The sequence below is a fragment of the Scyliorhinus torazame genome, chromosome 2 (genome assembly GCF_047496885.1).
Source record: "Scyliorhinus torazame isolate Kashiwa2021f chromosome 2, sScyTor2.1, whole genome shotgun sequence".
In the NCBI taxonomy this organism is placed as follows: Eukaryota; Metazoa; Chordata; class Chondrichthyes; order Carcharhiniformes; family Scyliorhinidae; genus Scyliorhinus; species Scyliorhinus torazame.
In genome coordinates, this window is record NC_092708.1 from 43,764,614 (window position 1) to 43,787,980 (window position 23,367).

The 23,367-nt window shown below is 45.9% G+C and overlaps 1 protein-coding gene across 50 annotated transcripts in view; it reads left to right on the top strand.

Moving 5' to 3' along the window:
• neb (nebulin) overlaps positions 1-23,367 on the top strand; it is a 376,446-nt gene that overhangs the window by 208,987 nt on the left and 144,092 nt on the right. For all 50 annotated transcript variants that reach the window (XM_072470732.1, XM_072470804.1, XM_072470803.1 and 47 more), the window contains 15 exons: positions 1,840-2,151; positions 4,664-4,768; positions 7,229-7,327; positions 7,426-7,527; positions 10,862-10,969; positions 12,149-12,460; positions 13,560-13,664; positions 13,776-13,880; positions 15,256-15,360; positions 15,551-15,658; positions 15,760-15,873; positions 18,814-19,011; positions 20,117-20,221; positions 21,367-21,471; positions 22,596-22,700. In XM_072470732.1, coding sequence (XP_072326833.1) covers positions 1,840-2,151; positions 4,664-4,768; positions 7,229-7,327; positions 7,426-7,527; positions 10,862-10,969; positions 12,149-12,460; positions 13,560-13,664; positions 13,776-13,880; positions 15,256-15,360; positions 15,551-15,658; positions 15,760-15,873; positions 18,814-19,011; positions 20,117-20,221; positions 21,367-21,471; positions 22,596-22,700 — 2,088 coding nt within the window. The remainder of the gene's footprint in view (positions 1-1,839; positions 2,152-4,663; positions 4,769-7,228; positions 7,328-7,425; positions 7,528-10,861; positions 10,970-12,148; positions 12,461-13,559; positions 13,665-13,775; positions 13,881-15,255; positions 15,361-15,550; positions 15,659-15,759; positions 15,874-18,813; positions 19,012-20,116; positions 20,222-21,366; positions 21,472-22,595; positions 22,701-23,367) is intronic.

Below are 23,367 nucleotides of genomic sequence, written 5' to 3' on the forward strand. Positions count from 1 at the left end.
CGCTTATGTTACAAAGGAAACATAACAAAACAATGACATTCACCCCCCCTCCCCCCACCACCATCTGGCCTAGGCTTGCAAAATCCTACCAACTGCCCTGGCTTGAGACAATTCACACCTCTTTAACCTGTGATTATCCCTCTGCGTCTGGACCTGTAAAGACTTAATTACCTGCAATTAAGTGAGAGTGAAGGAATGGCATACGGTTCCAAGTCCGGACAGTGTGTGACTTGGAAGGGAACTTGCAGGTGGCGGTGCTCCCAAGCATCAACTTCCTTTGTCCTTATAAAACAAAGAACAAAGAACAAAGAAATGTACAGCACAGGAACAGGCCCTTCGGCCCTCCAAGCCCGTGCCGACCATGCTGCCTGACTAAACTACAATCTTCTACACTTCCTGGGTCCGTATCCCTCTATTCCCATCCTATTCATGTATTTGTCAAGATGCCCCTTAAATGTCACTATCGTCCCTGCTTCCACCACCTCCTCCGGTAGCGAGTTCCAGGCACCCACTACCCTCTGCGTAAAAAAACTTGCCTCGTACATCTACTCTAAACCTTGCCCCTCTCACCTTAAATCTATGCCCCCTAGTAATTGACCCCTCTAGGTCGTAGTGGTCGCGGGTTTGAGAGGTGTTGTCGAAGGTGGCAGAAAGCGGGTTCGTTATTTTAATAGTGAGGTTGCATTTTAACAGCCATTCTATTTTTTCATTTGTTTTGACTGAGTTTGATACAGTTCCCAGGAAACCCCACAGTTGAAAAGAGGTGGGAAGTGATGTGTGACTGGACTAATGGAAGGTGGTGGTGTAGTGGTGTTGTCGCTGAACTAGTAATCCAGAGTGATGCTCTGGGGACGAGGGTTTGAATCCTGCCAGATGATGACATTTTAATTCAATGAAAATCTGGAATTAAAAGTCCAATGATGAGCATGAAACTATTGTTAACTGTTGTAAAAACCCACCTGGTTCATTAATCGCTTTCGGGAAAGAAATCTTCCATCCTTACCTGACCCAGCCTACATGTGACTCCAGATCCACAGCAATTGGTTCACTATTAAATGCCCTCTAACATGGTCTAGCAAGCTACTCGGTTCAAGGGCAATTACGGATGGGCAATAAATGACGGCCCAGCCAGCGATGCCCATATCCCATGAATGAATAGAGGACAAAAAGAGTTGAATTCATGAGGGAAGTATGCTTCCAATTTTTGGAAAGGCTAAACAGAAGGACACCATTTATAAATAAAGGGACTCCTTTGGACTAATCCTCACAACACTGGCACTGTTAGCACTGTGGCTTCACAGAGCCAGGGTCCCAGGTTTGATTCCCGGCTTGGGTCACTGTCTGTGAGGATTCTCCCCGTGTCTGCGTGGGATTCCTCTGGGTGGTCCAGTCCCCTCCCAGAAGTCCTGAAAGACGTGCTGTTAGATAATTTGGACATTCTGAATTCTCCCTCGGTGTACCCAAACAGACGCCGTAGTCAGGCGACAAGGGGATTTTCACAGTAACTTCATTGCAGTGTTAATGTAAGCCTACTTTTGTCACTGATAAAGATTAGTAAAAGATTATTATTAAAATCTGGACCCCCCTCACACTCCCCCCCCCCCCCCCCACCCCAGGATCAGGTCCTTCAAACAGTCACTCACACTCTCTCAGTAAACTTACCCATTCTGGTAGGCTGTGGCCTTGTGAAGTTGGTTCTGCAACCGATGGTCTTGTTCTCCTGGATTCCCCTGTTTTCAGAATAGCACCCTGTATGGGATTCAGCCCCAGGCTACAATGACATTTCCACTGCAGTTAAAATACCAATTGAGATTGATATGTCTGTGCCTTTCTCCCCAGTATTTATATAAACAAATCTATCGCAAGCAACTTGGCCACCATGTTGGATGCCGTGACATTTACGATGACCCCAAAATGGTTTGGTGTATGCATGTAGGCAAGATGCAGAGCGACAGGGAGTACAAGAAAGATTTTGAGAAAACCAAGGCCAAGTTCAACATGCCAGTCGACATGCTGGACATCCTGTTGGCCAAAAAATGCCAGACCCTGGTCAGCGACATTGACTACAGACGTTACCTACATGAGTGGACCTGTCTGCCAGACCAGAACGATGTGATCCAGGCAAAGAAAGCCTATGATTTGCAGAGCGATGTAAGTAAAAAGAAGTTGGTTCTTTGCCATGAAATTTCGCCTTGAATTACTGTTTGTACTAACTAGGAATACCTAATTTTAATAAATCTTGAGAGATTATTTAGAGTGCAACTTTAATTTACATGCTGAAAGATATTTCACTTTAAGAACAGTCTTTGTTTAGTGTCTATCTGGATAAATTATGATACAATTACTCGTGAATTCTAAAATTGTAGCCCCAATTTGACTTGGGATCTGTCCATGAGGAAATGTGTGAATTGTGCTCAACCAGTGTCTGTGCCAATTGATGAATTGTCGGTTCTATACTGGTGTACAACTGGGGAAGGATGTTCCCTGTGCGCTTTCTGAACCTCGCCATCAAGCTCCAACGGAGGTCTGAAGCCTTCTCCGCATGGAAAACAGCCAATCAATGTGATTTTCCCCAGAGAGCCCAATTCTGGCTAATGGCAGGTTACTTTTCAAATTATGAATGGGAGCTGGGCTCTCAAAGCTGGAGGGCCAATAACGAGCCTTCCAGCTTGAGAAGAGCTGCAGGATGCTGTGACAGATAAGTAAGGAAGAGAGAACTTCAAAATACAGGGTGGCCTCTCTCCAACCTTCTCCAAGTTTTATTTGGCTGCCGGACCACCACCACAGCGAGTTCTTGTCCATAAGCCTCGGGTGACTGTCTGTGTGGAGTCTGCACTTTCTCCCTGTGTCTGCGTGGGTTTCCTCCGGGTGCTCCAGTTTCCTCCCACAGTCCAAAGATGTGCAGGTTAGGTGGATTAGCCATGCTAAATTGCCCCTTAGTAGGGTTACTGGGTTACAGGGATAGGGTTTAAGTAGGGTGCTCTTTCCAAGAGCCGGTGCAGACTCAATGGGCCGAATGGCCTTCTTCTGCACACTATGATTCCATGATTCTATGATTCCGACTGCAAAAACAATGTTGTCAAAAGCCCAAAATTTATTTTGTTGGACTTTACCACTCAAAAACAGATGGGGCTGAGGTCAGGTCAGAGAACTCTTGCAGAAGTGGGGTTGACATGTTAAAGAGGTTGATAGCCTCTGATTTAATCTGCTTTACAGGAAAAACCAGCAAGTAGCCCCCCCCGCCAGTGCCTCACACTCTCCCATGGACCTCCCAATCACTCCTCATCCCTGAAACTTACCCTACAAAGGCCTCTTAGTCAGCGATTGGAGCCCCAACTGCATTATCCTCCCCTGCCCACCCCACCGTCCCGGGGATCGCTGATTGGATCCACAGGCTGCGGCCTAGTTGGGAGTCCTTTCTGCCCAAATAGAATTATGTCCATCAGGCTGACATCCATAAGACCATACGATAGGAACAGAATTAGGCCACACGGCCCATTGAGTCTGCTCCGCCATTCAATCATGGTTGATATTTTTCTCATCCCCATTCTTCTGCCTTCTCCCCATAACCCTAATCCCCTTATAAATCAAGAACCTATCTATCTTTGTCTTAAAGACACTCAGTGATTTGGCCTCCACAGCCTTCTGCGGCACAGAGTTCCACAGATTCACCACCCTCTGGCTGAAGAAATTCCTCCTCATTTCTGTTTTAAAGGATCATCCCTTTAGTCTGAGATGGTGTCCTCTGGTTCTAGTTTTTCCGACAAGTGGAAACATCCTCTCCACTTCCACTCTATCCAGGCCTCGCAGTATCCTGTAAGTTTCAATAAGATCCCCCCTCATCCTGCTAAACTCCAGCGAGTACAGACCCAGAGTCTCCAACCGTTCCTCATATGACAAGTTCTTCATTCCAGCGATCGTTCTTGTGAACCTCCTCTGGACCCTTTCCAAGGCCAGCACATCCTTCCTTAGATATGGGGCCCAAAACTGCTCACAATACTTCAAATGGGGGCTGACCAGAGCCTCATACAGCCTCAGAAGTACATCCCTGGTCTTGTATTCTAGCCCTCTTGACATGAATGCTAACATTGCATTTGCCTTCTTAACTGCCGACTGAACCCACACGTTAACCTTAAGAGAATCGTGATCTAGATGGGGAACGTACCAAGGATAAAAGACACATGCTGCAGAATTAAAACCCCACTTCCAGTGTTGCCATCTGAAACTCTCCCTGCTGCCCCAACGCAACAAACAACAAATATGTACCTATTCCTGTTAAAATCCAACCGCATTCACTAGTCTTCTTGAATGGAAAATGGAATACCAAACAGCAGTACTTCAGGGAAAGATAAAAAAATACTTGAAACAATTCTCCTCCTTCAGGTACCATGCCCTAAGAGGGAATGCTTGGCGAAGTATTGTAGTGGTTTGTCATTGCTTTCTGCAGCATTTCTGACAAGGAAGCTCTCACACTCTTATTGCCAGCAGATATATTGGAAGGATTTCCAGGCTGATAATGTACCAGTTTAGCCTTATTATGACCACCACCCCCACTCAGTGGTCATCAAGTCCCAGAGTGGGTCTCTACTAACACGTAACCTCAACTGAGTAATTCAGAACTGGAAAAGATAAGAATTGATAATTTTCCTATCATTCAATACAGATTAATTACAAGTCGGATATGGAATGGTTACGTGGAATTGGATGGATTCCAACGGATTCCATAGATGTTAAGAAAGTGAAGCACGCCCAGGATATTTTGAGTGATGTAAGTATGATGGATCCTTCTCACCACACCATCACCAACATTAGAGAATACACGAATAATGGCAGTGCAGGTGCGATCCCTTTGGTAAACTCATCACATGCCCACGATTCAAATTGGCATATCCACGTACAGTTTACATGGATCAGCCATGGATATCTCCATATGTCCAAAATGTCTAGGCAAAATCTTCAGCCTCACCTCTTGGGTGGTAAAGTGGCAGAGGTTACTCATATGACCATTATAGATCCTACGGATTTTCATTCTGATTGAGCCAATGGCAGGTTCTTTATAGAATGAATAGTCCATCGGTATGCTTCCCAAACAACAAACGTGGAAATTAGGCCTCCAAGTGTCTTGATCACAGTAAAATACCGAATGAATAAAATTGCTTCATTTTAATTGCCAGATTTTACCAAACCAAATTGATAATCCTTCACTTGCACAACCTTCCATGTGTTTAAATATTATAATGTGCTGCAGGTATACATCCACATACATGTTTTTGGAATGTTCATGGACCAGTGGTTGTAACCAATTGCAGGATGATTTAAAGAGTGTTTTTTCAAAGAAATTCTAAAGCTCTATTAGCATTGGCAGCTTGTTATTATATCACTGAATTGATCCCATAATGAACCTGGGTGAGACTGCACAGGGAGAACTGTGCACAGTTCCGTTGTCCATCTTGTATATAGGATACAAAAGCAATTGAGAAAGTCCAAAAAGTCAAGTGTAGAAATAACAAGGGCATGGATGAAGGTGCCAGCAGCAGATGAGCTGAGACAGGTGGAATTCAACTTGCCTGGATGAGTGCCACTCCAATATCACTCAAGAAGCTCGATATCATCCAGGACAAACCACCTCCCTTGATGAGAACCGATTCACCATCTTAAACATTCACTCTCTCCACCACCGACTCACAGTGACAGCAGTGCGAATCAGATACAAGAGGTACTGTAGCAACTCACCAAGCACCTTCCAAACTCATGGCTCTACCACCTAGAAGGACAAGGGTAGTAGATGCTGAAGTTCCCTTCCAAGTCATATCCCAACCTGATTGGAACCATACTGACATTCCTTCACTGTTGCAGGGTGAAAATCCTGGAACTCCCTTCCACCCAGGACTGGGATGTACCTACACTCGATGGACTGGAGCAGTTCAAGAAGCTGGCTCACCAGTACCTTCTTGAGGACCCTTAGGCATGGGCGACAAATGCTGGCTTTGGCAGTGATGCTCATATGCCACGAAAGGCTAAAACGAAATTACAGAGATGCAAATCAGTGCAGATATTGGTTGGGAGCAAATTTGGGGCCACAGTTGCAAACAGCCTGGTTTAGCCTCAGACTGTTGCCAGGGAGAGGGATGAAGTCAGTAGCTAGGGAGTGGAATTTGGAGTGCGGGCTGAAAACAATGGCTTCAGTTTTCCCAATATTTAATTGGAGGAAAGTTCTGCTCATCCAGTGCCAGATGCCAGATAAGTTCTGATAATTTAGCAACAGTGCAGGAATCCGGAGAGGTGGTGGTGAGGTAGAGTTGTGTGTCATCAGTATACAAGTGAAAACGAATGCTATGCATTCAGATTATTTTGCCAACTTGCAGCAAGTAGATGAGAAATTGGAGGGGGCCTGTCTGCCAGGCCAGAGGTGTTAGGAGCGGGAAGGAATGCACTGCAAGTGATGCATGGGCTACGAATAGATAGCTAAGAATGGATGAAAGCAGCCGCACCCAGCTGGATGACAGTGGAAGAGGATGGTTCAGTTAACCATGTTAACGACCAGAAATAGGCCCAGAAGAATGGGGAGGGATGGTTTACCTTAGTCAAGGTTCATTAGGATGTAATTTGTGACTTTGATAAAACTGTTAAATTACTGTGGCTGGGGCAAGAATCTGATTGGAGGGAATCATAAACATCCTTGATGACCAGACTGATGATCGTGGAAAGATGAGTGTGAATTCACACTCAATGTAATGCAATGTAACCTGATGTAGGTGCACACCTGCAGAAGCCAACAAGGCAACTTCTTTTCTCAGGGTTACTATTTGAGGCACTGGCCAAACAAATGGCAAGCGTCTACCACAGGGAAGCACAAAGGATTAGCCGGGAGGTCACCGCAGGTCATGCTCACACACCTGCCTAATGTCATCAACTGACTCCTAGGAACAGGCCAACCATCCACAAAATTGAATGCTGCATGGTCCCAAATTAAGAAAAACAACAATTGAAAAATATGGTGTAAATAGTTATGGCGACTTCATTATCCACATGGTTAATTGAAATAAACTGCTCAACGGTTGAGGCCTTGAACTTGGGAGTATACTTGAATCTGTTCGCCTTCATTGGATAAAGGGAGTATGAGCATACAGATGACTAAGACAATCATGCTTGCGCTAATTTTGTACCAGCCGAGGAAAAATAAATCACCCCTTGCCTTTTAGTTAATAATTTCTATTGGCTTCAACAGAGAAATTATCGCACAAAAGTGGATAGTCTCCAGTTCACACCAGTGGCTGACAGAGTTGATTTTGTTGCAGCTAAGCAGAGCGGGGACATTCTGAATGATGTGAGTGCTTGATCTACTACCTTCGGTTATATTACGTTTCCACTATTGTAATGCATTTCTGCTGTTGTTTCTCACATGTACTTCCTTTCAATGTTTAGGTCAAGTACCGTGAAGCATGGCATGCCAGCAAGACAAAGTACACGCTGGTTGACACCCCGACAATGGTTGCAGCGAGGGACGCAGCTCGAAACTTTAATGACGTTAGTACCACATGGAAATTCTTCAATCTTATTTACACCCCATTGTGTTTGTCTGTCAAACCGATCGAGACACTTGCTTGGTTGTCAGAATTAGTGAATCTATCCACGTTACTAACTTCAGTAAATCTTAGTTTTGATATTCACTTAAAATTAACATCATAGTCAAATAGAACCCTGTCAGAATTTTCTAAATCATAGTGATAAGACCATAAGACATAGGAGCAGAATTAGGCCACTCGGCCCATCGAGTCTGCTCCGCCATTCAATCATGGCTGATATTTTCTCATTCCCATTCTCCTGCCTTCTCCCCATAACCCCTGATCCCCTTATTAATCAAGAACCTACCTATCTCTGTCTTAAAGACACTCAGTGATTTGGCCTCCACTACCTTCTGTGGTAAAGAGATCCACTCATTCACCACCCTCTGGCTGAAGAAATTCCTCCTCATCTTTGTATTGAAGGATCGTCCCTTTAGTCAGAGATTGTGTCCTCTGGTTCTAGTTTTTCCTACAAGTGGAAACATCCTCTCCACGTCCACTCTATCCAAGATCCATTTGTTGCATGAACTGACAATCAAAAATATTGATAATCAACTGAGGAAACCAAGGGCTAAATGTTATCTTAAGATGTAACCACTACATATTTAGCTGTAAAACTTGTAGCGTAGATTTCTACCAGCAACATGCGTGTGGCGTGTATAATACAAGGTGGTTTCCTGTTTAGAACAGGGGTGGGGGGTGTAAGCTACAAGCACAGTACCAATACAGAAGGGAATTGGAGTTCAGGGGCGCTATTCTCCCCCCCCACCCCACGCCAGGTGGGAGAATCGCGGGGCACCGCCGCCCCGACCCCCGCACGTGATTCTCCCACTCCCCGGAAACCAGCGGCGCGCGATTCGCACCGAGCAGCTTGGAGAACCGGCGAGCGGCGATTCTCCGCCCAGATGGGCCGAGCGGCCGCTACGATACGAAAGGTTCCCGCCGGCGCCATCCACCCTGGGTCACTGTTGGCGGGAGCTCTGCGGGAACGCTGGGGGGGGGGGCCTGTGGGGGGGGGGGGGAGGGGGGCTCCTTCACCGGGGTGGCCTCTGATGGGGTCTGGCCCGCGATCGGGCCCACCGATCGGCGGGCCCGGCCTCTCCGCACCCCCCCCTCCTCCCCCCCCCGGGCCTACCTCCTTCCGCGTGCGGCCTCAGAACATCGGCTTCATGTTGGTGAGTGTTGCTAACTTTCTCCTTGGTTCAATTGCTCTGTTTTATTACCTTTGCTCTCGAGTCGCCAGGTATCTTTATGATACCGCCACGAGGTTCAAGTCCGAGTAATGATCAATAACCCAATACACCGATTAGTAAGATTTAAATCAAAGCACATTTATTATACACAGGAATCGCTACTCATGCACAAATTCTACGTCTAAGCTACTTCTACAACTAACAGGCCTATACTTAACTTCAGACTGGCCCACCAGGTCAGGGGAACAAATGGCCTTTTGTTCGGGTTCTGAATCTGCGGGATTCGAAGTTGGTACGGATTGGTATCTAGGAGCGCCTATCTCGTAGCGAGCGTTGAATTAAGACTTATGTTGTTCGGGAGTCACTGCACTGGTCACGGTCAATGTTGGTTTGTGTTGCTGGGTGACCCGGGCAGGACGCAGAGGTGCGGAGAGCTGAAGAGAGCGGTTTGAACTTGGGGCTTAACTCTTATAGTCCCCAGGGGCTTCCTGCCTTTCGGGGCGGACCCTGTACCTGGTCCCAAGTGATTGGACTTTGTCCCAATCGCTTGGTTCGATTTTCTCCAATACTGGAGCGGTTCCCTGATCGATGGGCGGTCTTGAGGTGCTCGTTCACCTCCTTTGTGTTGGCTCCTGCTGGCGCCGAGGAGTCTGGCTTTGCTTTGTGTGTCCAAAATGTTACTTATTGTTCCCGGAGCTTGCTCATCAGTATGCAGATGGCTGCTACTTTGTTATGCTGATGGTCGCTGGTATCTATGTTGTCTGGCCTTTGCAGAGGTAAATACACAGCAAACCTACAGCTGCTGGTTTCTGTCTATGTTGGCTGACTTTCCCATCAGCCTTTGCCATTCGCCATTTGAAATCGGGAGCTGGCCAATTTAGGTGGCTACATGAGGGGCCGGCGTGTGTAAGACTGCGCATGCACGGGTTGGCGCGGCGCCCATTTGGCGCTGCGTAAGGACCCTGGAGCGGCGTGAACTGCTCCAGTGCCATGCTGGCCCCCTGTGGGGGCCAGAATAGGTTGTGTCCGGACACTGTTTGCGCCATTGTGAAACGCGACGGCGTTCACGGCGGCGCGAACACTTGGCCTCAATATCGGAGAATCGCCCCCCAGATGTTGGAGTTCTGAATCTACATCTGAATGATAAGAGGGTAAAATGAGAGGAACTCACATTTTACGTTGTAAATATCACTTTCAGTGAATGCAATTTTGCTTCTGGAAATTAATCAAAGCAGCCATTCAGTCTCTAAGAATTTACAGCAAAACACAGGCCATTTGGCTCAACTGATCTCAACCAGTATTTATGCTCCGTATGAGCTTCCTCACATCCAACTTCATACAGCCCTATTAGCACATACTCCCATTCTTTCCACCTTACTGTAGTTAGTTAGTTTACTCTTAAAAGCATCAATATTAATCACCTCAACTGCTCCATATGAAAGTAAATTCCATATTCCCAACACTCTCCGGTAAATGAAGCCTCGCCTGAGTTCCTGGTTACATTTGTTCATGACTATCTTATATCCATGACGCCCCAGTTTTGTTTTTTCCTACACGGTGCACCGAGAATGAATGATTTCCAAAAACTCCTCACGCAACTCCAGGAGGCCCGAAAGTCAAAGGTTATTCATCAGTGTTTGTGTCAAAAGCTCAATAGAAAGTGACCATATCCTGTTGCATCCACAAGTCTTGGTGCTTCATGAGCAATAACATATGATACTCGCTAACCTGTAACATTGCTGTGAAATGGGTTTTTATTCCTTTCGTTTTAACAAAATCAGGAGTCACATATGTCACAGCATCGGCTGCGGAGTTAAAGGCCCCGAGGTAGAACAGTTCAGATAGGTTGTAGATATGTTAACTGCTGTTTAACACTTTACACCAGATAATTTGAACCTTTCATTTTCATTTGGTCCCAGTGCTTGAGGCTTTTTGTTGACCCCCAACATGCAAATCCAAAACTGTTCTAATTCATTCCCCTTCTGTAGAACACAGATTCTAAGGATAATCCTGACCCATGTATTCCATGTTAGTTATGCATTAATCACGACTGATTTGTGTCACCACCTTTCTAATAACTTGCACTGTGTTCCCTCCATTTAGAAATTATACAAGGATGGTTGGGAAAAGCTGAAAGCCACTGGTTACAATATGCCAGTCGATGCATTATCAATCGGACACGCCAAGTCATCACAAGACAAACAAAGTGAGGTGGGTCTTGTCAGAACAGCGACACTATAAGTTCAATACCTAACAGCACCAGTACCTCAGAGACAAGTTGCATGATAGTCTGTTGAAAAGATGTAATGGTGAGAGAGTTAACCCGCTGCACCATGGAGGGATGTCCTCCGGCTAAGGTTACAATCTTGTTCAGATCATTGAGAAACATGTCCAATGGAATTGGCTCTTTCTGTTATTGCAATTCCCAAGCTGTGATAATTTATCTATTAAAAAAAATTAAGTAATGTTACTAGCAAACTTATGAAGCATGCTTTATAAATTATTCCTGATTACTGATTTCTATTTTAGTTGCTCTTTTCCTCAAAGGTGCAAAGAAGATTTACCAGGATGTTGCCTGGAATGGAGAGTAGGTCTTACGAGGAAAGGTTGAGGGTGCTAGGCCTTTTCTCATTAGAGCGGAGAAGGATGAGGGGCGACTTGATAGAGGTTTATAAGATGATCAGGGGAATAGATAGAGTAGACAGTCAGAGACTTTTCCCCCGGGTGGAACAAACCATTACAAGGGGACATAAATTTAAGGTGAAAGGTGGAAGATATAGGAGGGATATCAGAGGTAGGTTCTTTACCCAGAGAGTAGTGGGGGCATGGAATGCACTGCCTGTGGAAGTAGTTGAGTCGGAAACATTAGGGATCTTCAAGCAGCTGTTGGATAGGTACATGGATTACGGGAAAATGATATAGTGTAGATTTATTTGTTCTTAAGGGCAGCACGGTAGCATTGTGGATAGCACAATTGCTTCACAGATCCATGGTCCCAGGTTCGATTCCGGCTTGGGTCATTGTCTGTGCGGAGTCTGCACGTCCTCCCCGTGTCTGCGTGGGTTTCCTCCGGGTGCTCCGGTTTCCTCCCACAGTCCAAAGATGTGCGGGTTAGGTGAATTGGCCAATGATAAATTGCCCTTAATGTCCAAATTGCCCTTGTTGTTGGGTGGAGGTGTTGAGTTTGGGTAGGGTGCTCTTTCCAAGAGCTGGTGCAGACTCAAAGGGCCGAATGGTCTCCTTCTGCACTGTAAATTCAATGATAATCTATGATTAATCTAGGACAAAGGTTCGGCACAACATCGTGGGCCGAAGGGCCTGTTCTGTGCTGTATTTTCTATGTTCTATGTTCATCTGATTGGTTAGACCTTGTTGTGTTTTTTTTGTCAGCTGAAATATAAAGCCGAGTATGTCAAGCAGCTTGGCCATCACGTTGGTTGCCATGACATCCGTGACTACCCCAAAATGGTTTGGTGCATGCATTTAGGCAAGATGCAGAGCGACAGGGAGTACAAGAAGGAATTTCAGAAACATAAGGCCAAGATCAACGTGCCAGTCGACATGCTGGACATCCTGTCGGCCAAGAAATGCCAGACCCTGGTCAGCGATATTGACTACAGACATTACCTGCACGAGTGGACCTGTCTGCCAGACCAGAACGATGTGATCCAGGCCAAGAAGGCCTATGATCTGCAGAGTGATGTGAGTATTAGGCCATTTAGTCTTTTACCCTGCCAATTTTTAATGATCCATGCTGGACACTAGCATTCCTTTGGGACCTTTCCCACTTACTCTGGGAATTTACGCAGCCTCTGTTAACCCTGTTCTGTTGAACTGTTATTTGGGAGTAATGTAAGGTGACTCTACCTGGTAGCCTGGCACCCCTGATTCTTGGGATGGCAGGCATGCCGAATGAAGAGAGATTAGGAAGACTAGGCCTGTGTTCAGTGGAGTTTAGAAGAATGAGAGTGGATCTCATTGAAACTTATAAACTTCTGACAGGGCTGGAAGGATTGGATATAGAGATGTTTAGCTCGGCATGGTGGCTCAGTGTTTAGCAATGCTGCCTCACAGCGCCAGGGACCCGGGTTCAATTCTGGCTTTGGGTTACTGTATGGAGTTTGCATGTTTCCTCCAGGTCCTCCGGCTTCCTCCCACAGCCCAAAGATGTGCGGGTTAGGTGGATTGGCTGTGCTAAATTGCCCCTTAATGTCCAATGGTTAGGTGGGGTTACAGGGTTATGGGGATAGGGTGAGGGAGTGGGCCTAGGTGGGGTGCTCTTTCGGAGAGTCGGTGCACAGTCAATGGGTCGAATGGCCCCCTTCTGCACTGTAGGGATTACTGTTTCCGCTGGCTGGGGGTTCTAGAACAAGAGGTCACAGATTCAGGATATGGGGCAGACCATTTAGGACTGAGATGAGGAGAAACCTCTTCAACTGAGAGGGTGGTATACCCGTGGAATTCTCTACCACAGGAGACTGAATGTATTTAGGAAAGGAATAGATTCCTAGACCCTATAGTTGTCAAGGGGAGAGAGTGGGAGTATAGTGTTGAAATGGAGGATCAACCATGATCATATTGAATGGCGGAGCAGGCCAGATGGGCTGAATGGCTTACTCCACTCAAATCTTCTATGTTTCCATGTTTCTCTGTCATCAACAGTCGATGTGCAATTAATTAGTTAGTGGCCGGTCTAAGAACCTGCAGAGTAGAGGAATTGAGAGAGCCAGAATGTGTCTCACTTCATTTTTGCTAGGTTTAACTTTACCCCTGTTCTTAATGATCATTCTTTTTTTTTTAGTATGTGTATAAGTCAGATCTTGAATGGGTGCGTGGTTGTGGTTGGATTCCCCTAGATTCAGTTGACCATAAAAAAGTGCAAAATGCACAGGCGATATTAAATGAAGTAAGTATACCTTTTCCTGTACATTTTGGCGGCTCATGCTTTACTTAAGTTTTTCAATCTTTTCATTGGCATCACACGCTTGATATCTTCTGTCCGTTTGTTCATTTTCAGAGGGCATATAAAGAGAATGCTATCGCCAATTTTGCCAATTTTACCCCAATTACTGACCCGCCAGAGGTGGTGCAGGCCAAGATAAATACAAACAACTTGAGTGATGTAAGTGTCTCGTAGAATTGTAGAATGAATACCTAATCCATTCAGGATTTGTGACAGGAGTAGGAATGTCCGTGGGGGCGATTTTGCGTTAGCCATCAACGAGAACGGTGACGCAGGTGCAAAATATCACAAAGATCAGGAAATGCGATTCTCACTGACAAGATCGCGTTTCGTGATTTTCCCAGTCCCTCGTCGGTGACGTTATGTAATACATCCCAATACATTTTAATGTTATTAAGGGCCCCCCCCCCCACCACATGATCCCCCCCCCCAACCCCGACAAAAATGTTGAAACCTCGCTGTCGTAACATCACATCAGCAAGGTTCACAACATCCGCGAGAACGGGAAACAGTCGAGGGGTTCCAACTGGGGGCAGCAAGGTAAGTATGGCCCCCGGGAGGAGAGGGACATGCCTGGCACTGTCCCCTGGCACAGGATGGTACTGCAGTGAGGGGGGCACCTGGCATTGAGTCGAGGGGGGGGGGGGGGGTGGAGTGCCGGGGGGGCGGTGGAGTGCCAGCGGTACTGCCGTGGTGGCTGTTATTCGTGGTAACCTCCTGCAGCCTTCCCAGCTCCCCAGAACTGCCGAGCCCCAACTACCCAGAGCCAGCTAACACCACACCTTTGCTACAGCAGCACATTTTTGGTATGGCCTTTTCCCCTGCTGCAGAACATTCACTCTCCCAGCAAACACACAGGTAAATTGTAAAACTGGAACTTCCCTAAACTCGACTCTTTGCTATGACAACGTAGCCTTCCAGGGCTCACTGCATGCTTTTAAATCAATTGTAGCTTTAAGTTCCAGAAGTAAACAACTATCTGGAATGCATTTCTTTGCAAGCAATGTAGACAACAGCTAAGTAAGACCACCTGCTGATTCAGGATCTTACCTTTCTACCTGTTAACCACTTAGATCAACATGGCTCCAACCTTTCAAGTGTAATTGTCGGCATGCTGTTTTATTCACATTTTTTACAGATAAACCCTAATTTTCCCATAAGTATAAAATACTTTTAAAATAATACAATCAACTAGGAATGAAGTATTTATAACAATATGTTCCTATGATACTCTATTAGACAATTTTGGTTTGTAAAATGCTCACTTTGATGTGCTCTCTAAGCTGTTTAGGGGTCTTGAGTGGTTTGAGAATTATCTACAAGATATTACTGATCACTACATTACTGAGTTTGTGAAGTGAATGAGTGATGTTGCTGATCCTTCATGCAGTCAACTTTGCATTCTGGGCTTTAGTATACATTGTCTACATTGGTGATTTTACTCTTGGTTTGCTGGTGTCTGACAAGTTTTTCATTGGAGCTGTTTCGTTAGTGCCTTGATTTTAATAAGGTTGCTGATTTTATTTTTTATCAGTTGAAGTACAAAGAGACATTTAACCTTGACAAGGGCAAGTATATCGGTGCCGCTGACACACCCCAACTGGCTCACTCAAGGGAAATGGCAAAGCATGTTAGTGAGGTGAGCCTCCACGTGTTCTAATTTGAAAGCATAATTTAATGATTGCAAATCTTGTTGCTGTTTATTAAATTGCTCGTGCACCATTTAATTAAGTGTTATCAAGGACTATGCATTCCATTTGTTGGAAGAAGCCATTCGAATTGATTTGGTTGTTATCTAACTCTCTTGTTTGTGGCTTTGTACCCGACAGAAATTTTATAAGGATAACTGGGAGAGAAATAAAGCTTTAGGATACAGCTTGCCCCCAGACTACCTGCCTCTAGTCGTTGCCAAGCATGCTGAGAACGTAAGCAGTAATGTAAGTAGAGACTAATTCTATCTTCTTTAGCATTATTTTATTGACTGTGGCATTCATTCATCAGGCATGATAACTAATTTAAACATACATTTGATTTTCAGCTGAAGTACAAGGAATTGTATGAAAAGCTTAAGGGACATTATCTGGCAGGAGGAGACATCAAGGACTTCCCGGCAATAATCCAAGCAATGGCTATGGATAAAATGAGGAACATGGTAGGTGCCACTTAGATATCGTTAACTTCTTTAATAATCAAAGACATTGGGCAGGATTCTCCGCTTGCCGCCTCCAAAATCGGAGGCGGTGCCTGTTTTTCAGATGCTCTGCCCGCTCCAAAACGCCATCATCGGTGAGTACACCGCACGCCATTGGGACGGCCACAGGACGTCACCTGAAGGCTCTCCCCCGATGCTCCGTCCCCGATGGGCCGACTTCCCGACGGTGTGGGATACATGTGCTCTGAGTTTTCGTCAACCTCGCCTGGCGGCTACGGACTGGAGTCCAGGAGTGACGAGGGGGGTTACAGGGGGCCACTATCTGCCAGGCCGGATACACGCACAGCCAGCGCCCTGCTGTACAGCGTGACTGCTGCAGGTCGTCGCTGTGTGCGCCCACGGACCCAGCAATTCTCCGTCCGTTTATATCGGGACCGCCGGGGGCTTTTACATGGCACGACTACTAGCCCCCCACTGGGTGGAGCATCGGTGTGGGGGTGGCGCTGACCTTTTCATCGTAAGACTAGACACTTCCTCCGGACATTGCTTCAAAATAGGAGAATCCAGCCTATTGTATTATCATTTGGTTATGTTCTCTCACCCAATATTTCACAGTTACAAGTCAGAAATACAAGTGTTCTTTGCAAGCTTATTCCAAAAAGCAAGGGTGGGATTTTCCATTTATGCGCTACAAGACTCTTGGGCCAGGATTATCCTGGTCTCACCAGCAGCGAGCATCGTCTCAGGCGGAACCAGCCAATTTGGACCCTGCCAAATGTCCACATGACATTGACGGGAATTTGAACTGGAAAATTACGTCCTTGAGTTTTGTTCCATCAGGATATGAGGGAACAGGAAATCAAGCCTGGTAAGTGAAGTTATTTAAAGCACACTGTTCAGATAAGATCCGGATCGCACGATCTATTTGAATAAGCGAACGGGCTCAAGGGGCTAAATATCCATTCCTGTTCCTAAGCACCTGTGACAATTCTTTGTCTAGTCATTGTGGGGTTTCAGAGGAATTCAGACATTAGCCCATTGACCATTCTCTGAAGGGTCTACCCCAGAAGCAATCCGGAAGATGAGCTGGCAAACCCACCAACCCCTCTCCGGAAGGACTGCATGGGAATTAGCCAGGAAGTGTCAACTTCCATTGGGTAATTACCCAGCAACTCGACCAATCCGAAAGTCCCAGTCAAAGTTGGAGATTTCGGATGGTGCCGACTCTCTAAGCAGAATAGTTACCAGGAAAAGTAAGCAGGATTAAAACCTGTTCTAACTCCTGGGTAATTATATTTATCAATCTCAGCCCCCCCCTCCCCGCCCCCTCCCCGACCCGAACCCATTGGAACACTGACTGACCCCAGACTATCCAACTGCCCCTCGACACCCTTGACTAATCCACCAAACCCAACTACTCCCACCCCTGACCACCCATGTAATTCTCTCACCCGCCACTACCCATATTGCAGACTATCCCCTTATTAACCCACCAGCTCCATCCTCGCTACCATATAAGTACCCCGCTCACACCCCAACCCTAACTACCACCCCACTCCTTCTTTTACCATTCGACTACCCTCCTAATTCCGAACCCACCACTACCACTAATGATGCCCATGAAACCATGGTCACTTGTCGCAAAAACCATTTGGTTCCTTAATGTCCTTTAGGAAATCTGCCGTTGTTACTTGGTCTGGCCTACATGTGACTCCAGACCCACAGCAATGTGTCACTCCGTTCAATGGAAATTAGAAAAATGTTGGCCACATCCCGTGAAAGATCAGGGGCGTCATTCTCCGACCCCCCGCCGGGTCGGAGAATGGCCGTTGGCCGCCGTGAATCCCGCCCCCGCCCCCGCCGAAGTCTCCGCTCCCGGAGATTGGGCGGGGGCGGGAATCCAGCTGCGCCGGTTGGCGGGACCCCCCGATGGATTCTCCGGCCCGGATGGGCCGAAGTCCCGCCCAGGAATTGCCTGTCCCGCCGGCGTAAATCAAACCTGGTATTTACCGGCGGGACCAGGCAGCGTGGGCGGGCTCCGGGGTCCTGGGGGGGGGCGCGGGGCGATCTGGCCCCGGGGAGTGCCCCCACGGTGGCCTGGCCCGCGATCGGGGCCCACCGATCCGCGGGCGGGCCTGTGCCGTGGGGGCACTCTTTCCCTTCCGCCTCCGCTACGGCCTCCACCATGGCGGAGGCGGAAGAGACTCTCCCCACTGCGCATGCGCGGGAAACTTTCAGCGGCCGCTGACGCTCCCGCGCATGCGCGGGGAAACTGACAGCGGCCGCTGACGCTCCCGCGCATGCGCCGCATTTCCGCGCCAGCTGGCGGGGCAACAAACGCCATTTCCGCCAGCTGGCGGGGCGGAAATCCCTCCGGCGTCGGCCTAGCCCCTCAATGTTGGGGCTAGGCCGCCAAAGATGCGGAGACTTCCGCACCTTTTTGCCGGCGCGATGCCCGTCTGATTTGCGCCAGCTTTGGCGCCAGTCGGCGGGCATCCCGCCGTTGGGGGAGAATTTCGCCCCAGATGAGAGGTTTTCATTCGGCATCACCATCCTGTTTACAGACGACCACCTGCAATATTGGAGATTGTCTACCTGTAAGCTGTCGGTCTCTTCCTCTTGGTTATACGTTGTGATGCATGTTCTGGATAACACCCAGAGCAACATATCACATGGTCCAGATATGGATAACATCATTGACATCACTGCACACATTCTCCAGAATGACTTTATACCATCGACTGAAAGTTTATTTTGAGATCCTTGCACACTATTGAGCTAAGTGAGCAGATTATTGTAGGATGGTTGGAAATAACATTTTATGCATTTTAAGAAGACTTTTCACCTGCTGTGGATTTTGTTTTTTTTAAATCCCAACATGACTGCCGGTGGCCTTTGGAGCTTAAATGTATTTTACATTATTATTGTTTCCTTTCTCAGATGGATTACAGGAGGAGTTATGAAGATACAAAGTGTACAGTTCACATCCCCAATGACATGATCAGCAATGTTGTGGCAAAGAAATGCCAGCATATCCTCAGCGATATTGAATATCGCACCTACCTTCATCACTGGACCTGCCTTCCTGATGAGCATGATGTGATTCATGCGAAGAAAGCTCAAGAGATCTTAAGTGATGTACGTTTAAATTTAATATATACACTGGTCTTAATCGTGAATGGTGGGCGCTAAAGGAGAGAGCGAGAGGGAGAGAGAGATAGATGGAGAGAGAGGGAGAGAGAGAGAGAGTGATGTGGCTTACTGTTTGCAAGTGAAGGATCTGTGCTGGAATCTGTGACTGTCACCAGTCTTGTAGGTATTCACTTTGTGCCAACAGCAATCCCGAAAAGTGATTTGAATGAACATTGAAAACCAAGCAAAGCTATATCCTACGATAAATGGGGAGCAGAATGGTCAACACCAAATACTTTGATATTTGGTGTTGAGCAAAATGGATTATAGAGTACAATGAACAGGTTCATGTCACTCATCCGCGGCTGAATTCAGACAGCCCTTGCGGGAGAGAACCATGTTTTTCTGTGGAACGCGCAAACCAGCTGTTATTTAGCAGCACCATTTAATAACAATAATAATTTACTGTTGGGACGTCCAATTAAAATGAAACAGATTAAAGGTGCTACCGTTAATCCATATACTTCATGCACAGTCATGATATTATTACAATGCTCCCATTCACCTTTATCTCTGAGTAACTATTAGAATGCTTGCTACGGTTTGAATTTGGCATTTGTGTCCCAGATATTTCAGAGGAGATCAACATCCTTGAAAATTCTCTTTCCAGGATAAATGATATTGAACTATAGAATCCCTACAATGCAGAAGGTGGTCATTCGGCCTGTCGAGTCTGCACCGTCCCTTCAAATGTGCACTCTACCCATGTTCACCCCGCCCTATACCCATAACCCCATAACCTAACCTGCACATCCCTGGACTAAAGGGAAATATAGCACGGCCAATCCACCTAACCTGTGCATCATGGGAGGAAACCGGAGCACCCGGAGGAAACCTACGCAGACAAGGAGAACATCAAATGCCACACAGACAACCACCCAAGGCCGGAATTGAACTGGCGTTGTGAGGCAGCAGTGCTAACCACTGAGCCACCGTGCCTGGCCATGCAGTACTGCTGTTTGACTCTTTCAATGACTGGTATCAGTACAATTAAAAAGAGCCCGTAGGAGGACATTTCAACTTCTGCTGACTTTATTTTTCTGTGTTACAGTTTATCTACAAGGATGACCTAAACTGGCTGAAGGGCTTGGGCTGTTATGCCTGGGACACTCCGGAAATACTACGAGCCAAACAGTCCTATGACCTACAGAGTGAAGTAAGGCATATTTAATTGCTTAGCAACTATTCTTTCACATTTGACAAAGTGAATGCCAGAATACGGGTAAACCTGTGGCAGCATAAATCAAGTTCAGTTCAGCAAAACTACAACCAGGAACAAAATATACATGCATGCCACATTCATTTCTGTATGTTATTTAAAGAACTTCAAGCAGAATGGTATTCTTACTCAACATTCTTTTGCCAGTTACCTTTTTCAACTGGATATTTGAATTCAAGATCTATAGGAGCCTCATTTTTTTTCTTATTCTTTCACAAGACGTGGGTGTCACATGACTGGGCCAACATTTATCGCCCATTCCTAATTGCCCTTGAATGAGTGGCTTGCTCAGCCACTTCAGAGTCAACCACATTGTTGTGGGTCTGGAGTCACACGGAGACAGATTCCTTCCCTAAAGTGGACCATTTTTTTCGACAATGTTTTCATGGTCATCCTTAGATTTTTAATTCCATTTTTTTTTGTTGAATTTAAATTATACCATCTGCTGTGGTGGGATTTGAACCAAGGTCCACAGAGCATTACCCTGGGTATCTGGCTTATTAGTCCAGTGACAACACCACTGCGCCACTGCCTTTGGGTATGCACCAGAACGTACTTACATAGCACCTTGTAACAAAATCGCATTACTTCACATTGCACATATTTATACACATTGTACATAGAATCATTGATTTAGTTGCATAGATTGGTAACTGGTGGAGAAGAGAGGATTCGTGTACAAAAGGACAGAGCCACTAACTGCTGCCACAGGGGCAGTCTTTTGTTAAATTCTGAGGATTTAATTTCAGCCAAGGCTATTAAGTTCATAAGATATATAGAAGCAGAACGAGGCCATTTGGCCCATTGAGTCTGCTCCGCCATTCGATCATGGCTGACCGGAAGGAAAGGAAGAGAAGCAGGTAAATAAGGAAGCAGTTCTGAGGAACTTTATGCAATCTCAAACACAGCACCAAACTACATGAAAAAGTATTTTCTAAAAGGCATCATGTAAATTGAATATTGAAATTAGTGGTATTTTCCATTGTAGAATCAGACCAGCAATCCTCAGCTTGTCAAAAGCAATGTCCAGGAAGATGCCCGTTTCCTGAATTTGATAACTTAGGACATTTGGTTTATTACAGATCAAATACAGAACTGGTGGAAAGAAGAATTTTGAGAACTACACTGTAGTCACAGATACACCAGTCTATGTCACAGCCGTCCAGAGTGGCCTTCAGTTAAGTGATGTAAGTATTTAACAGCTATCATTCCGAGAACCCAGAATCATTTTGACTTTAACGGTCAAGATCACAAATATCTGAGAACTCTTTCAATGTGTCCTCCAAGATAATCAGGACCTGCAGGTTACTGTTTGTGAGGCCGGTGGACAAACATTAATGCAAAGTTTATGCGGTGTTTCCTCCTCTTGCTATTTTAGCATGGGTTAAAATGGATCTATTTAACTTAAGCCTTCAGAACAAGCATCAGGTCCTCCCAGTTACTCTGCCACAAAATAAATTGGCTCTCGTCCTGCTTGTTATTTGAGTGAAAAAGTATAATAATACTAATAATCACTTATTGTTACGAGTAGGCTTCAATGAAGTTACTGTGAAAAGCCCCTAGTCGCCACATTCTGGCACCTGTTCGGGGAGGCTGGTACAGGAATTGAACCCGCGCTGCTGGCCTTGTTCTGTATTACAAACCAGCGATTTAGCCCACTGTGCTAAATCAGTAGAATCGGGGCCCAATTTTGCGGCACAATCTTTCATGTCAGGAGTCAGTTGGCTGCCAAAATGGAAGTCCGTGATTTTCTAATACACAGGCTGCTTGACAGAAAGAAAGCTTAGAAAATTAATGGTACAGAAGGAGGCCAGTCGGCCTATCAAGTCTGTGGCAGTTGAAAAAGAGCAATCCAGCCTAATCCCACTTTCTTGTTCTTGGTCCACCGCCCTGTAAATTACAGCAGTTTAAGTGCTTATCCAAGTATTTTTAAATGGGACGAGGATTTTTGACACTATTATCCATTCAGGCAGATGCTTTGCATTAGCAAGTTGGGCTCCTTGCACTTGTCTTAGAGCTCGCTTCCAATTTTGTAAAATAGACAAGCTTGCCCTGTGCATCGGTTGGTAACCTATTCTGCAGGTCCTTGAAGGAAGCATCGGTGACTACTCACAAAAAGGGACATGTATCTTTTTTACACTTTTGGTTCTTTGGCACCAGGAGGAGTTTGTTCCTCTGCCAGCCCAGTTTTGATCTCTTCTGTTTTGCCTGTTGAATAGCAATTAATGCCATGTTCTTTAATCTAAGCTCACTGTCTGTCAAGTTATGTCATCTTTAACTAACAGAAGGCTGATGGTTCTTGTTATTACAGGTTAAATACAAAGCGCACTACGAACAAAACAAGGACAAATACACAACTATTTTAGACACTGTGGATCACAACAGGACCAATGATCTTAAAACTATCTATAGCAGTGTAAGTTCTTTGCACGGGTACTTTCAAGAAAGTATTAAAGGGGCAATGTCACCACAGGGGCAAACGCCTCTTTCATCAACTTCCAAACTGGTTACTTGGTAAAATATGGAGACTATTGCCCGTGAAGCTGCAAACCAGCATGAAGCAGAATCTCCAGGAGAGTTGTTGAAAAAAGAGAGGAATATAGGAAACCATGCTTAATGTGTAAGGTGATTGGAGCGATATGATTGCTGTGTTACTGATATTATCGCAAGACCAACCATCAAATCTCACACTAACAATTACTGCTGACCATATGGCTCAATATTACGACATATCTCTATCTACGGGTGTCTTGTAACTTTTGTGCGTCATCCATGTTACTATTGAAGATATATGGCTCAAGTGCCGTAATTGTAAGGTCTTTGTCCTCCCACCATTTCCCGTAGCCATCAGACATCCCACCTCCATGCCCCCTTGTCGCCCCTCCCCTGAAATATATGACTGAGGTAGTTTACTGATGGCAGTCAATAGCTTAAGCTGCAGGAGTGGGGTAGGAAAGACTTTTACAGATAATTATAATGTTGAGAAACCTGGCTACAGGGCCAAAGTCCAAGGAACCGGACACCACCAGGTGACCAATAATGAAGGACACACAAAGCAAAGTAGGAAAATGCAATCAGTTGAC